The 16,391-nt window shown below is 45.5% G+C and overlaps 1 protein-coding gene across 30 annotated transcripts in view; it reads right to left on the bottom strand.

Moving 5' to 3' along the window:
• The window catches only part of SETD3 (SET domain containing 3, actin N3(tau)-histidine methyltransferase), a 78,749-nt gene that overhangs the window by 42,959 nt on the left and 19,399 nt on the right, over nt 1–16,391 (bottom strand). For all 30 annotated transcript variants that reach the window (XR_014071199.1, XR_014071198.1, XR_014071202.1 and 27 more), the window contains 3 exons: nt 16,035–16,183; nt 13,755–13,827; nt 13,191–13,447 (listed from right to left, as the gene is read on the bottom strand). Coding sequence is in view for 24 of the 30 variants with exons in the window: in XM_081549776.1 (XP_081405902.1) it covers nt 13,191–13,447; nt 13,755–13,827; nt 16,035–16,183 (479 nt within the window). In the remaining 6 variants the exon portion in view is untranslated. The remainder of the gene's footprint in view (nt 1–13,190; nt 13,448–13,754; nt 13,828–16,034; nt 16,184–16,391) is intronic.

Here is a 16,391-nt window from a genome sequence, read left to right as displayed (position 1 = left end):
GAGGGAAGTGCCAGCAGGCCAGGCAAGGGCAGGAGACGGCAGCACGGCAGCCCGGAGACCCCAGAGCTTTACCTGGAAAACTTCTACAGGAAGACGCAGAGCGTGGGGCTGCCCAGTGTCTCCCCTGTACAGACACCACAAATCAGTAACCTCCCTTCACTGCCAGGAAGGAATCCAAGCCACCGACTGGACACAGGCCTGGCTTCTCCCACTCAGAACCAAGAACACAGAGAAAAAACAAGACACTTCCTGAAGCTGAGGAAACGAACACTGGAAGGAACGAATACCAGGATTCCCAGAAGGTGAAGTCTGTGTCTCTTTGAACTGTTATAATTTTATACAAACAAGTAAACAACTAAAAACACAGATTAGGATTTTTTAAAATGTCTTATCTGCAGCCTGTGTTTATAAAAATGGTGAAAATTAGACACGTGTTTAGGACGAATAATCAACAAAGTCAGAAACCCTAAATGAAGACGAGGTAAGGACAACACTCACACATTTAACACAGACTAATAATGCTCAAGGTCAGCTACCAGGAACAAGCCAGGACATGGGTCACCGCGTCTCAGCAAGACAGCCAGGGGCTCTAACAAGATCAGAGGCCCTGGAAACCCTCCAGAGAACACACAAGCCTGGAGTGATTCTCCTAAGTTCCAGTGCTTCCACAATTTTTATAACATTAAAAGCCAAGCTGGTAAGGATAAGGGGTAAAAAAGGAGAGAGACAGAGAAGACCACCACTATTCCCAGCAAGGGGAGAGCTGGCAGCCTGCGGCTCCCTCTGCGGGTGACCCTCTCCCACTGCTGCACTCAGCGGGGCTGAGGCGGGAAGGGGCTCCTCGGGGAGTGGAAGGAACTCCAGCAGACTCCCTGTGCAGGCCCAGGGGACAGCCCAGCTTTCTGCGAAATGAGAGCCCAAAAGGGAGACGAAATAACACTGCTCTCCCCTTAAACTAGACCACTTCTTTGTCCCCAAAGTGAAGACCAGGAAGGGCCGCGGAGGCAGACTGTGTCCCGCCGGCCCTGGTTCAAGAGGGCTGGGGTCCGACTGCCCCCCATCTCCCACTGCTCGTTTGCAAAGGGAGGATGTGCGCCGGTCCCTCGCAGGGTGACCGTCAGGACCAAAGCCTGAAGGAGAGGGCCCAGGGAGGGTGACCCCAGCGGCTGGCTCTGTCTCCACGAAGCATCTTCATTAGTGACCTCAGGTCCCTGCAGCGTGCTCGGGGGCCACTCCCACCCCCGGAATGGCCAGGGCCCTGGGGCACCCGGCACAGAGCACAACTCCCAGCTCGGGAAGAGGCCCCGCTGCCTCTGAGACTGGAGGGCTTCATGTTCTCCCCATTAAATCCTGCGTCTCCACCCAAGGCCATGACCACAGAATCCGGGTTCCCTTCGATACCCCGAGCCCCTGAAGCGCCTCCTCTCACGCCCGCCATCGCCCCTGCCTCACCTCTGCGGCGTTCCACACCCCTGCCCTCCGTCAGAAGTCACAACGCTGTCAGGAAGAGAACCAGAACGCCGCATACAGAGCACATGGGCTTCAAGGAGGAAACTCAAATGGACCCCAAGGCAGGAGCAGGGTGTCCAGGAGGCGGTGCCCATGGCCAGGCTTTCAACTTTGTATTATGTTTGCAACTTCTCTGTAAGCTAAGGAAATCATTTTAAAATAAAAAGTTCTAGAAAACTCTTTGTACTCCCAGGGACATTCGTCCCTGTTCCCAGGTCTGGTGCCTCACACTGGAGATCTCAATAAACAGCAGATGAATGACTAAAACAACCAGGAGAATTTAATGGGAGAAAAAAGAAAGAAAGGAGTGAGCCCAAGGGCAGGAGGAGCAGGTAGGTGGGTTTATCTGGGAGGGAGGACCCTTACACAGGCTTCCAGGTGGTGAGGAAAGGCCGACAGAGGGAGAAGCCGGCTACGGAGATCCCCCAAGTACCCCCTAACCCGCGGCCTCAGGGACGACATGGAATAAACCCACGCATAAACCGGGGGGTGCCCGCCACCGCCTCAGCCACCAGCAGAGGTCAAGTTCCGTGAATGCACACGCATGTCCTCCCCTGTGGTGCTGCTCAGTCACACACATTCACATGTGTGCGCCAAACAGCATTCAACGCTCATGCACATTACCCGCAGGAGTCAAGGTGTTGGATCTTTCAAGTCTGTGGAGGCCCAGGGGCTTGACTCAAGCCCGTTGCTCACTCCTGAAGGCCTCGGCATGATCAGATTTCTCTATGCAGACATGAGCCTCAGAGACAAAGGGGCAAACCCACCTCAGGTAACGCACGTCTGCGCCGGCACATGTGGCTCTGCCAGGGACGAGGACAGCAGTGAGGGGCGGGGCAGTGCCCGGGGCTCAGCCACATTCCCCAGGCTGCTGAGACTGCAGTGCCACCTGCCTCGGGCTCTGGGGCGGCCTGTCTTCAGCAGACGGAGAGGCCGGCTGCCTGGGTCCCGGGCCACTGAGGGCCTGGGGGAGGGAAGCTGCCTGTCCGGGACGACGGCCACCATCACACAGCCTCCCCCTATCCTGCAGCATGAGGCAGGCCCATGCCACCGAGGAAGCCCACTGCCACGGACACACACCATGAAATACTAAAATTCACAGCACTCAGCGCACAAGTGAGCCTCCCCTCAACACCCCTCCCCTTGCACCTCTCAGATTCAACCAGCGCAAAGGAGGAAACCCAAGGAAGGTGGACAAATCAGTTACGTGATGAGATCAACCAGAAACAGCATTGTTATAGATACACCTCTATGCTCTATGCTGTTAAACCCCGAACACTTGAACTTACTTAAAAGAGCACCCTGTTCAAAGTCAACAGCACGGGAAAATGTGCACGTTCCAAGAACACTCTCAACCTTGGGACAGGCTGGCAGCCCCCACCCAGGGCCTGGCCCACCACGCAGGATCTAGTCATTTCTTTTTCACTGACGTGGGTAAGACACATTTGGACTATTATTCATCTATGTTGAGTCAAGATAGAATTTTCTTCCCTTTCTCAATCACACTGCTTCAAAGTTGGGTTTAAGCTAAATCCTACTTTTTACTCCCACCGATTTCTGTCACAAAACTAGTCATATATTTCCATGCAAAAGTCCCAACTTGGAGCCGAACTTTGGAATGCCCCGGTCTGTCAGGTTATTTTTATCTGTTAAAGCTCTGCAGCAGTTTCGAAGGCCAAGTTCTCCCTCCACCACTAATCCTCTCTTCCTCCCTGGCCCCTCCTTCACAGACAGACAGAAATCCTACCACCACGCAGGTTCTCAATCCCCACGAGCCTTTTCCAGCACTTGGCTGAGCCACAATTTCTAACTTTAGCTTCCTGAGTTTGGGTGTGGACATTTCTCAACCATGAAGCTGCAGTATAATGTTTCACCAGCAGGTGTTAGATCTTAACACAGGTATGCACGAGAAAGCCCCTGAGTCTGAGGCCCTGGTTACATACTATCACCTTTGAGCACCTAAAAGACACCCTGCACACTGCACATCTCAAGAAGAACACAATGTAGGTACAGGTAAAAACCCTGAGGAACTGTAAAGCCCAAACCCTACTGCACAGGTGAGGACCAACAGAGGCCTGAAAGGCTTTTAAACCAACTCTAGGAAGCAAGCTAAAGACAGAAAGTAACCTGAACTAGCAAACAGCCGCACTGAAAAACCCTTGACCAAGGAGATACGCTGGGAGGCAAGAACACAGGAAATTACCTTCCTAGGTCTGAGGCAACAACAAGCAGAGAGAGAGAGACATTAAAACAAAGCATGCAGTGCAGCAGAGACCTGCAGCAGAGGAACTTACAGTCACCAGACACTAGTACTAGTGCTAGTTCTCTTTTAGGATAAACAACCTAAAAGCTGAAGCAAGAGGACTACAAACACTCCTCCGGGCTCCTCTCCAGGGAGCTGGGCTCGCCCAGACACACAGACCCGGCCGTGCCTGGGTCACACCGCTGGTGAACCAGCAGGCCATGGCTGGCACACCCTCAAGCCAGAGGTCAGCTCAGAAGACAAAGAACGGGCTTTAGTGCAGATGCAGAGCTGAGGATAGGTCCCAGAAAATGACTTTAAATTGCAAGTCATAGCAGAAAACTGCAAATCAGGTTCTGGAATTGTAGCCCCCAAATGGTAAGCCAGGGTTTGTCATTACAGCACACAGGCATGTTTCTCCAGGAACAGCGTGCCTAAGACCCTGAAAGAGGTTAACGGGGCAGGTCACCACACTGAACATGTTAACTGCGGGCTGCTGTAATCCTGCCATCACCCTCGGGCACAAAGTAACAGCAGCACCAAGGGAACAGTCACGCTCACTCTTCATGATCACTGACGACCTCTATAAGCAGCGAGAACATCCTGAAACTAGAAAAACAGCTAGACTCCAAAGATGATTTTTAAAAAGATAACTCTTGCTTACATCTGTTTTTCTTTGTCATGAATTTTTATGTAAAAGCCCTCTTCTCCACAGCCCAGACCCTCTGGTTGTTTCAGCAATACATCTCATTCTGGGCTGCCTGGAACTTTCATTGCAATGAACACAGGAATTAAATAACTGATTAAGAAATTTTCTGTGAGACTCAGAAAATGAACTTACGCTTGCCAGAAGGAAGGGACAGTTATGGAGTTTGGGATAGACATGTACCCACTGCTGTATTTTACATGGATAACCAACAAGGACCTACTGTATAGCACCTGGAACTCTGCTCAGTGTTATGTGGCAGCCTGGATGGTAGAGGGGCTTGGGGGAGAGTGGATACATGCGCATGTATGGCTGAATCCCTCTGCCATTCACCTGAAGCTATCACAACACTGTTAATCGGCTATACCCCAATACAAAATAAAAAGCATAAAGTTTGGGGAAAAAAGAAGTTTTCCATGAAAGTTCATTCTGATGTATTTTCAATTAGTGATCATCTCTTCTGCCCGTTTTTACTAATTTCAAGTGACTGTCATATTTGCTTTTCCCGAAAAAGAACCACCCTTAAGACTGACCACAGCAAGGGGCTCAGGGTGTTCACTCCATGTAAAGCCGAGCTTCTCCTGCTGGATCCTGGGTCCCGGGGGTGCGCAGTGGCATGCAGGGTCATGGGAGAACAGTGCTGGTTCCTACAATGCCAATCTACCTTGACAGTTAAGTCACCTCACAAGATTTTCAAACTTCAGCAAACAAACAACTGCATGAATTCTTAATATTTAAGGAGCTTTCCTGGTGGCTCAGATGGTAAAGAATCTGCCTGCAATGTGGGAGACCCAACATCAATTCCTGGGTCAGGATGATCGCCTGGAGAAGGGAATGACTACCCACTCCAGTATTCTTGCCTGGAGAATTCCATGGACAGAAGAGCCTGGCGGGCTACAATTCATGGGGTCGCAAAGAGTCGGACACGACTGAGTGACTAACATTTAATATTTAAAAACATGAGATTAAAAAAAACCAACAATAACAACAAAAGCATGAGGTACGGAAGCAATTTCAAGTTTGTGAAGAGTCACTTGGGAGGACTTCCCTGGTAGTCCAGTGGTTAAGAATCTGCCTTGCCAATTCAGGGGACGCGGGTTTGAGCTCTGCTCTGGGAAGATTCCTCACACCGCAGGGCAACTAAACCCATGTGCCCCAGTGCCCATGCTTCCCAACAAGAGGAGCAACCACAATGAGAAGCCTACACACCGTAACCAGAGAGAAGCCCTTGCTCACTGCAACTAGAGGAAGTCTACACACAGCAACAAACACCCAGCCCAGCCATAAATTAACTAATTAATTTAAAAAAAAGTCACTTGGCTCTAGGCCTAAGTCCTACAAGAATGCGCTTTATTATCCATGGCCAGTAGGGATTTTAGTAGGAAAGTTAAACAGGAACATGAGGTGCTGTGGGACGAAGGAGGTGCAACTTAGACAACAAAACACAAAACAGAAATGGACGAGTACTTCCATGACAAGTACTGCCGGACGGAGTGCCTCACACAGGCTAACTCCCCTCGCCCACTCAGCCACCAGGAGACAGATGCTGTATTAGGAAATGGGCTAATAGCCCATTTTACAGAAAAGGAATCAGAAGCACAGAGACTTGCCCAGAATGAAGCTTCGGGGATTGGAGCCCTGGCAGGCCAGCTCCAGAGGCCACCCTCTCCGTTACCCAGCGGGGGTGGCTTCAACCACAATCTCCTTCATGCTTCACACACCCACAGGCACCGCGGCCCTGGACTCTGCTGAGGGCTTTGGCGAACAACCCAACTTGCGCTGATAACAGTTATACTAAAAAATGGTCTTCTACTTTTACCTAACAGATTAGGAGACAAACACAGAAGGGTAGGGTAAAGCAACTAATGCCAAACCACACTTAATTTAATTTGCTAATAAATATATTTATTAGGATTTCTCTGCTCTTCCCCAGTAGCATATTGGATACCTACCAATTCTTGGGCGGGGCGGGGCGGGGGGTGCTTATCTTCCACTGTCATATCTTTTTGCCTTTTCATACTGTTCGGATGTGAGAGTTGGACCACAAAGAAGACAGAGCACCCAAGAGTCGATGCTTTCTAATTGTGCTGGAAAAGACTCTTGAGAATCCACTGAACAGCAAAAAGATCAAACCAGTCAATCCTAAAGGAAATCAACCCTTAATATTCACTGGAAGGACTGAAGCTGAAGCTCCAATACTTTGGCTACCTGATTAAGAGCCGACTCACTGGAAAAGACCCTGATGCTGGGAAAGATTAAAGGCAAAAGGAGAAGGGGGTAACAGAGGATGAGACTGTTGGATGGCATCACCGATTCAATGGACATGAGTTTGAGCAAACTGTGGGAGACAGAGAAGGACAGGGAAGTCTGGTGTGCTGCAGTCCATGGGGTTGCAAAGAGTCAGATGCGACTGAGAAACTAAACAAACAAAAGAAGTTTGGATTTCAATTCAGATCTGTCTTACCACAGAGCTTCAATTTTTCCTGTGCAGCCTCTTTCGCGGGCAGATCATCCCACTGGTGCTTCAACCCTTCCTGAGACCACCCTCAGTGAGGGCAGCCCTGTTTGGGGCACATGGTCCTTCCCCTCTCTCAGTCCACTGCCCTCTTCCCGACTGAACTCTCACCAGCTCATGTGGAGCAGTGATGACAGTCCACCAGACAGAGTTCATTTTCAAAATGCAATTACAAGGATCTCATCTTGAATCCCTAACAACTTAAACATCTCCAAACCTAGTTATAGACTTGTAAATTTTTAAAAAGAAGTGATGTTTGTTAAATGACAGCAAACAGAAAAGCACTTCAAACACACTCCCCCAGCCACAGCCAGCAGCTAACGCCGAGGGGGTGCGGGGGCGGGCAGGCGGGTCTGGCAGTGGCCCAGGAAGACTTTCTGACCTACCAGCAACCAGCGCCAGTCAGACCCTAGGTATCCAATCACTAGGGGTTCTGGAATCACACTCGTGTTTGAGGTGCTGTGTTCACTGTATAAACACAAAGCAGGGTTCCCCGCCTCTGCACTACTGACATCGGCATTGGACGATTCCTTGTTTGGGGGCTGCCTCGTACGTCATGGGAAGTTCAGCAACATTCCCCCCACTCCCGCACTCCACCTCACCAAACCTAACAACCAAAACCATCACCACACACTCTCTCAAGGGCAAATACCCTTCACCCGCTCAGCTCAGAAACACTAATGTAGAATAGAAGAACCTAATATGTGGGCACAAATACACTTTGCTTTCTCTTCAGTTTGATACTTCTGACAGTCAAGAAAAACACAGTTTCATCTCACCCTAAAATATTTTTAAACTTTATAATTCTGTAATGTTTTTTCTTTTCAACTTTTGACCCCCTTTGTCCTTTTATAAAATCATGACCATTATTTTTCAAATACTCAAGACTGACTGAATTATGCAAAAAAGCCAACATATGTCTGATAATTATAATTTCACATTTGATATATCCTGTTTCATGATTATTAGCTAAATTTTTCAATAAAAAGGAATAATAAATAAAGGAAATCTCATGGACAGAGGAGCCTGGAGGGCTACAGTCCAGTGGGTTGCAAAAGAGTCAGACACAACTTGGCAACTAAACAACAATGACGACAAGGAATAATGATGGATAGATCCATTAATGCTTTAAGACTGTGCGTTTTCCTATGGGACACTGTAAAAGCAATGCTAAGGGGAAGGTTCATAGCAATACAGGCGTACCTCAAGAAACAAGAAAAAAATCAAATAAATCAACTAACTCTACACCTAAAGCAACTAGAGAAGGAAGAAATGAAGAACCCCAGGGTCAGTAGAAGGAAAGAAATCTTAAAAATTAGGGCAGAAATAAATGCAAAAGAAACAAAAGAGACCATAGCAAAAATCAACAAAACTAAAAGCTGGTTTTTCGAGAAGATAAACAAAATTGACAGACTCATCAAGAAACAAAGGGAGAAGAATCAGATCAACAAAATTAGAAATGAAAATGGAGAGATCACAACAGACTCCACAGAAATACAAAGGATCATAAGAGACTACTACCAACAGCTATATGCCAATAAAATGGACAACTTGGAAGAAATGACAAATTCTTAGAAAAGTATAACTTTCCAAAACTGAACCAGGAAGAAATAGAAGATCTTAACAGACCCATCACAAGCACGGAAATCGAAACTGTAATCAGAAATCTTCCAGCAAACAAAAGCCCAGGACCAGACGGCTTCACAGCGGAATTCTACCAAAAATTTAGAGAAGAGCTAACACCTATCCTACTCAAACTCTTCCAGAAAATTGCAGAAGATGGTAAACTTCCAAACTCATTCTATGAGGCCACCATCACCCTAATTCCAAAACCAGACAAAGATGTCACAAAAAAAGAAAACTACAGGCCAATATCACTGATGAACATAGATGCAAAAATCCTTAATAAAATTCTAGCAAACAGAATCCAACATCATATTAAAAAGATCATACATCATGACCAAGTGGGCTTTATCCCAGGAATGCAAGGTTTTTTTAACATCCGCAAATCAATCAATGTAATACACCACATTAACAAATTGAAAGATAAAAATCATATGGTTATCTCAATAGATGCAGAAAAAGCCTTTGACAAAATTCAGCAACCATTTATGATAAAAACCCTCCAGAAAGCAGGAATAGAAGGAACATACCTCAACATAATAAAAGCTATATATGACAAACCCACAGCAAACATTATCCTCAATGGTGAAAAATTGAAAGCATTTCCCCTAAAGTCAGGAACAAGGCAAGGATGCCCACTTTCACCACTACTATTCAACATAGCTTTGGAAGTTTTGGCCACAGCAATCAGAGCAGAAAAAGGAATAAAAGGAATACAGATAGGAAAAGAAGAAGTAAAACTCTCACTGTTTGCAGATGACATGATCCTCTACATAGAAAACCCTAAAGACTCTACTAGAAAATTACTAGAGCTAATCAATGAATATAGTAAAGTTGCAGGATATAAAATTAACACACAGAAATCCCTTGCATTCCTATACTCCAATAATGAGAAAACAGAAAGAGAAATTAAGGAAACAATACCATTCACCATTGCAACAAAAAGAATAAAATACTTAGGAATATATCTACCTAAAGAAACAAAAGACTTATATATAGAAAACTATAAAACACTGATGAAAGAAATCAAAGAGGACACAAACAGATGGAGAAATATACCGTGTTCATGGATTGGAAGAATTAATATAGTGAAAATGAGTATACTACCCAAAGCAATCTATAGATTCAATGCAATCCCTATCAAGCTACCAATGGTATTTTTCACAGAACTAGAACAAATCATCTCACAATTTGTATGGAAATATAAGAAACCTCGAATAGCCAAAGCAATCTTGAGGAAGAAGAATGGAACTGGAGGAATCAACCTGCCTGACTTCAGGCTCTACTTCAAAGCCACAGTCATCAAGACAGTATGGTACTGGCACAAAGATAGAAATATAGATCAATGGAACAAAATAGAAAGCCCAGAGATAAACCCACGCACCTATGGACACCTTATCTTCGACAAAGGAGGCAAGAATATGCAATGGAGAAAAGACAATCTCTTTAACAAGTGGTGCTGGGAAAACTGGTCAACCACTTGTAAAAGAATGAAACTAGAACACTTCCTAACACCATACACAAAAATAAACTCAAAATGGATTAAAGATCTAAACGTAAGACCAGAAACTATAAAACTCCTAGAGGAAAACATAGGCAAAACACTCTCCGACATAAATCACAGCAGGATCCTCCATGACCCACCTCCCAGAATATTGGAAATAAAAGCAAAAATAAACAAATGGGACCTAATTAAAATTAAAAGCTTTTGCACAACAAAGGAAACTATAAGCAAGGTGAAAAGACAGCCTTCAGAATGGGAGAAAATAATAGCAAACGAAGCAACAGACAAACAATTAATCTCAAAAATATACAAGCAACTTCTGCAGCTGAATTCCAGAAAAATAAACGACCCAATCAAAAAATGGGCCAAAGAACTAAACAGACATTTCTCCAAAGGAGACATACAGATGGCTAACAAACACATGAAAAGATGCTCAACATCACTCATTGTTAGAGAAATGCAAATCAAAACCACAATGAGGTATCATTTCACACCAGTCAGAATGGCTGCTATCCAAAAGTCTACAAGCAATAAATGCTGAAGAGGGTGTGGAGAAAAGGGAACCCTCTTACACTGTTGGTGGGAATGCAAACTAGTACAGCCACTATGGAGAACAGTGTGGAGATTCCTTAAAAAACTGGGAACAGAACTGCCGTATGACCCAGCAATCCCACTGCTGGGCATACACACCGAGGAAACCAGAATTGAAAGAGACGCGTGTACCCCAATGTTCATCGCAGCACTGTTTACAATAGCCAGGACATGGAAGCAACCTAGATGTCCATCAGCAGACGAATGGATAAGGAAGCTGTGGTACATATACACAATGGAATATTACTCAGCCATTAAAAAAATACATTTGAATCGGTTCTATTGAGATGGATGAAACTGGAGCCCATTATACAGAGTGAAGTAAGCCAGAAAGAAAAACACCAATACAGTATACTAATGCATATATATGGAATTTGAAAGATGGTAACGATAACCCTATATGCGAGACAGAATAAGAGACACAGATGCATAGAACAGTCTTATGGACTCTGAGGGAGAAGGTGAGGGTGGGACGTTCTGGGAGAATAGCATTGAAACATGTATATTATCATATGTGAAACAGAACACCATTCCAGGTTCGATGCATGAGACAAATGCTCAGGGCCGGGGCAGTGGGATGACCCAGAGGGATGGGATGGGGAGGGAGGTGGGTGGGGGGTCCAGGAAGGGGAACACATGTAAACCCATGGCTGATTCATGTCAATGTATGGCAAAAACTATTACAATATTGTAAAGTAATTAGCCCCCAACTAAAATAAATAAATTTATTAAAAAAAAAAAAGACTGTGGGTTTTCTTTTTAAGGATATTTGGATTCATTATAATTTATACAAACTGTTCTTGTTAGTCATGTGAGAATTTTATTATTCTTAGAAAAACCTCTGAATTAAAAGTTTATTTTTAGAATGCTCTCTACCTCCTGAGATATTCACAATAAATACAATTTACTACCTAGACTGTGGTATAATTCAGTCACCTCAGCATCACCTAAGGGGGTTTATTTCAGAGGGTTGTTAAGAGACCTGGCATAAGACAGTTCCCGAAGAGAGTATTTTAGTGACTCAGTCTTTAAAAATCTCATTGCCTAAGCAAAACTGCACTACTTCATTAAGACTGAAATCAACAGACCAGTGAGTGCAATGAAAACCCAGAGATCATTCTGCCAAGCCAGCTGTCAGGAGACCCGGCACAGTTCCAGAATTCCTGACCTGACCGTGGAGGCGCTACCTTCCTTCTCAGGGCAAGCCGCTGGCACTCGTCGTCTAACCGCCCTGATTTGAGAAACACATTCATGGAAAGAGCTAGTTTCCAGGTTGCTGCCTAATGATAGGAAATGACAGAGGCTTAGACCTGCCAGGGTCAGCTTCACGTTTAGTCACTGAAGACACACGATTAAGAACCAGGAACAAAAGCACAACCCTTTCAGGTCATGAAGAACCACATCAAACTTCAGACTGCAGGATGGTAGGTGCAAACTAACTGAATAACCAAAATTTTGATTTGGCTCCATCAGTATTTTTTCAAGTCAAGCACACTTCAAGTAAACAATGTATAGATACTGTATGGTAATTCTTAACCACTTCCTGAAGTTTAAAAGAGATTTCTACTTGAAGTAAGAGTCATACAGTTTTTTTAATATATCTGAAGTATCTGACCCACTGAAGGATGTAATTTTTGAGAGCAATATTCCTGTGCAGTGAGCATGCTGAATAGACAAACATTATTTCATGTCACAGTGAAATGAGATCACCATTTCTTGCAGATGAAACACAGCAGAGGCAGACCAGCTAAGGCAACAACCGTATCAAGCCTAATTCAGGTTATCAATTGCCCAAAGAAAAGGGAAGGGAGCAGCTCATTTTTCATTGGCCACTCGTTAGGTACAGAAGCCCAGGAGCTGATCTGTGGGCAAATGAGAAACGGGGTGCATCAGGAAGCAGAGGCCCCCGTCCCTTCTCAGCTCCAAAGGAACCGTGACGCTGGCCCTCCACCATCTGAGTGCCGATCAACTTGAACAGAAAGAGGATGTTGGGATGTTGGCTGAACTGCTACAACACAGCAAGGAGCAACCAGGCATAACTCAAATGCTCAACACCTCATAGAGACTTCTGCGTGACACTTCCACTTAGAACTAATCACAATTAATATAATACAGTGTACACTTGGAAAAACATAAAGAAATCAACTGTCAGTACTTTACTACTAATGTATATAGGAAGAATTCATAAAGGGACTTTCATTTTCTTGGAAGACTTAGGCCTGGAGCATCTTCTTGTACCAGAGAGACTTGTGTGACTTCTAACATTCCAAGGTTATCTTCTGTTTCCAGAACAACGTCATGACTTTCATGAGATGGGAGTAACCGCTGCTTGTTTTCACAGTGGGCACCGAGGCAATCAGATGTATTCCAACCGCATTTCAGTGACATTTTGTAAAAACAGAAACATACGCTCCACGCCTCTCCCCTCAGAAAGCGAAACGTTTAGGGCAACGCTCAAGCACTCAGCCCCTCCCCCCCCACCCCGGCAGTGTCCGCTCACCTGGATGACCTTGTAGAAGTAGGCGTACTGCCGTGCCGTGTTCTTATACTGGCTGAAGACGTCGTGGACGGCCTGTGTGGACTGCAAGTAGCGAACCTCATCCTCCTCGAAGTAGAGGGGGGTGTCGTATTCGCTGGGGAGGGTCTGAATGTAGGGCTGCCAGAACGAGTTAGGGTCGGCCCGCTCACACAGCAGATGGAAGGCCAGCGTGATGTTTCCCATGGCTTGAAGAATTCGGTCTTGAGAATACAAGGGCCCTGAATTAACCCAGAAGTTAACAGCATTAGTGCCACAAACTGCTTTACAAAGTGTTCATTTCAAAAGATGTATTAAAGTTACAGGAGCAACCGGACAGTCTCGTAACATTTAAAGTTTAAGTGCCCCATTCTTTTGCCGTCCTTCTAATCTGTCAGATTACGAGCATGGAGAACACTTCCTGGGGACTGTGGGAAATATCTCACTGGTTGAGAAAACACCAAAGACGGTCCTTAGCCCCACAAAATGAAACTTTATATATTTTCATCATTTTTTTCTCTCCTTTCAACAAACAGAAATTATTCTCACCCAACACTGAATTTTTAGCAGATTCAACAGTCATTAGTAATTTTCGTGGAACCCATAAAAATAATTCTTCTGCCTAGGAGGAAAAAATAAGAAGACTAGAATTACCAAAACATGTTACAATCGTCAATCCAACCACATCCATGGTCAGAAATTCAGTCACAAGGAAACACAACTTAAAGTTGCCAATCGGCATTTCATTTCTAATTATCAAACATACTTGTAAATATAAACATTTATATTATAGTTTAATGAGTATAGACATGATTTTGAATCCTGTATCCAAAGAAATGAAGAAGGAAATGGTGACCCACTGCGGGATTCTTGCCTGGAGAATCCCATGGACAGAGGAGCCTGGTGGGCTACACTCCATGGGGTCGCCAAGAGTCGGACACGACTGAGCGACTAAACAACAACATCCAAAGAAAAACTATGATACTGAGAATAGAATGAACAAAGGGGCTTTCAACTTGAATTTGAAGCAAACAGAACCATGTGGGATAGAGCATAGGGTGTTTATTTACTCTTCATTTTTTATGGTTTATCTGTTTTTGGCTGTGCTGGGTCTTTGTTACTGTGTGGGCTTTTCTCGAGCTGCAATGTGCGGCTTCTCACTGTTGCGGAGCATGGGCCCTGGGGCACGCAGGCCTCAGGAGTTGCCGCACCTGGGCTCAGGAGTTGTGGGGTGTGGGCTCTAGAGAGCTGGCTCAGTAGTTGTGGCACATGGGCCTAGCTGCTTTGCAGCACATGGGATCTTCCTGGACCAGGGGTTGAACCGGTGTCCCTTACATTGAAAGGAGGATTCTTAACCACCCTATTTATTCACTCTTTGCTATACTTACATTAATTCTAAAAACAAAACAATATCCTACCTCCCACAAAAAGCCTAACCCGCCAATGTGAATCGCCACTGAGTTTTTGAGGTCAGAGTAACCTTCCTTCCTCTACACGCTTGCCCTCAAAGCACATGGTTACCAGTGAGAGCACACGCCCGTAAGACGTGTTTTGGTTACAGATTTTTTCCAACAGCATTACCTCACTATCTTAGCAACGTTAAGGTTTGGGTTCAGGCAGTCCTGCAAGTGTGTCTATACTGCCTAAAGCATGGACACTGCAGCAGTACCTGAGAGAGGGGATGGTGTCACAGGTACATGCTATGTCCCAAGCTCATCAAAATGTATTCATTAAAGATGTGCACCTCTGTGTATCAATTATGCTTCAATAAAGCTTGAAAAAATAAACCACACGCAAACCGCGAAGACCCCAGCACCAGGACTTTCTGGCAGCACCACATTCCCGCGCTGCTCTTCCCAGACACTGGTCTGCTCGGGCCTCTCACCAGTGTCTCCCAGTCCCTCACTATACATTCTAAGCATCGTGAAGGGAAAGAGTCTGGTGTTTTGGGAAGCACGGTATGATAATAAACAAGGGACTATTCACATACTAGCTATTCAACAGGTATCTAATAAAACAGCTTATCAATGTATCATTGAAAAGTAAACTACAACTTGACCACAAATGTTGTTGGGAGTTTGAAGGGACCTAAATAAATAATATCCATTTCCTCCACCTAAATTCTGAACCAACTGAAAGAGACACAAGAATACAACAGATGGTCACACAAAATGTCACCTACGGAATCCCAGAATTAGACCAACTCCCCCACGTAGTTCCAGGCAGGACTGGAGCCCCACAGGCCTCCCCTGTAAACTCCCAGGGTGGGGAGGTGGACACACATGGCATCCAGCTCCATGGAGAAAAAGGCCAGTTCCTGTTTCCAGAACCATCAGACTTCTGTGCCTCCTCTCTAGGAGAGGCAGGAGTGAGCACCAGAGGGAGGCCTAGAGCCTGGTCAGGGAGGCTGCTGCTCTCTTAGCTGCTGGGAGGAAGGCCTGAGGCTGGAGAAGAGCACTTGTCCCTTCTTCTTTCCCATCACCTCTGCTGCTGCCATCTCAGTAAGTGGGACCTCCAGCCACTAATTATCCATCCAGAAAACAGGTCTCCATCCTCAACACTGTCGATCCTCCACCCTATCCTTCATCCAATCCATCACAAGGTCACTTCTTAATAGTACAGTTCCAAGGACAACCTGGAAGGGGCTGCCTCGAACCCTGAGTCGAGGCTCCTCCGGACCCACGAGATCAGCTAGGAGACTGCAGGGCAGGGAGGGGGTGCCGAGGTGCCCACAGGCTCAGAACTCAGCCCAAGGCATCTGTCCCCAGGTCCTGGGCCCTCCACACCACACTCCATCCAAACAGACCCACAGCTTACCTACAAACTCACCTTGATATCTCTTGTTGCTCTCAAACCGAAGCCCTCTTCTTTGAAGTTCACCATTTCAAAACCTTCAACAGAGGCTCCATTTTCAGAGGCCCATTTCATTAGATCAGGAAAGTAATCTTCTCTTTTTCCATCAAAAGTAACAGACAGACCTATATTCATCCAGGTGTTAGAAAACAAGAGCTACTTTTAGGACATGTATCAGTCAAGCTGCCACAGTAAATAAAAAATAGACCGCTGGAACTACTTACCTGGAAATAGTACTAAGACTTCAATATCAAAAAATAAATAAATAAAAACTGACCACCAGACAGTCACAGTGCATACCGTAACTAGTGACAGGAAAGGCAAGTTAAAAAA

The sequence above is a fragment of the Giraffa tippelskirchi genome, chromosome 12 (genome assembly GCF_054371585.1).
Source record: "Giraffa tippelskirchi isolate mGirTip1 chromosome 12, T2T-mGirTip1v1.2.pri, whole genome shotgun sequence".
In the NCBI taxonomy this organism is placed as follows: domain Eukaryota; kingdom Metazoa; phylum Chordata; class Mammalia; order Artiodactyla; family Giraffidae; genus Giraffa; species Giraffa tippelskirchi.
The sequence above is the reverse complement of the archived record's forward strand: the minus strand, read 5'-3'. Positions and strand labels throughout refer to the sequence as shown.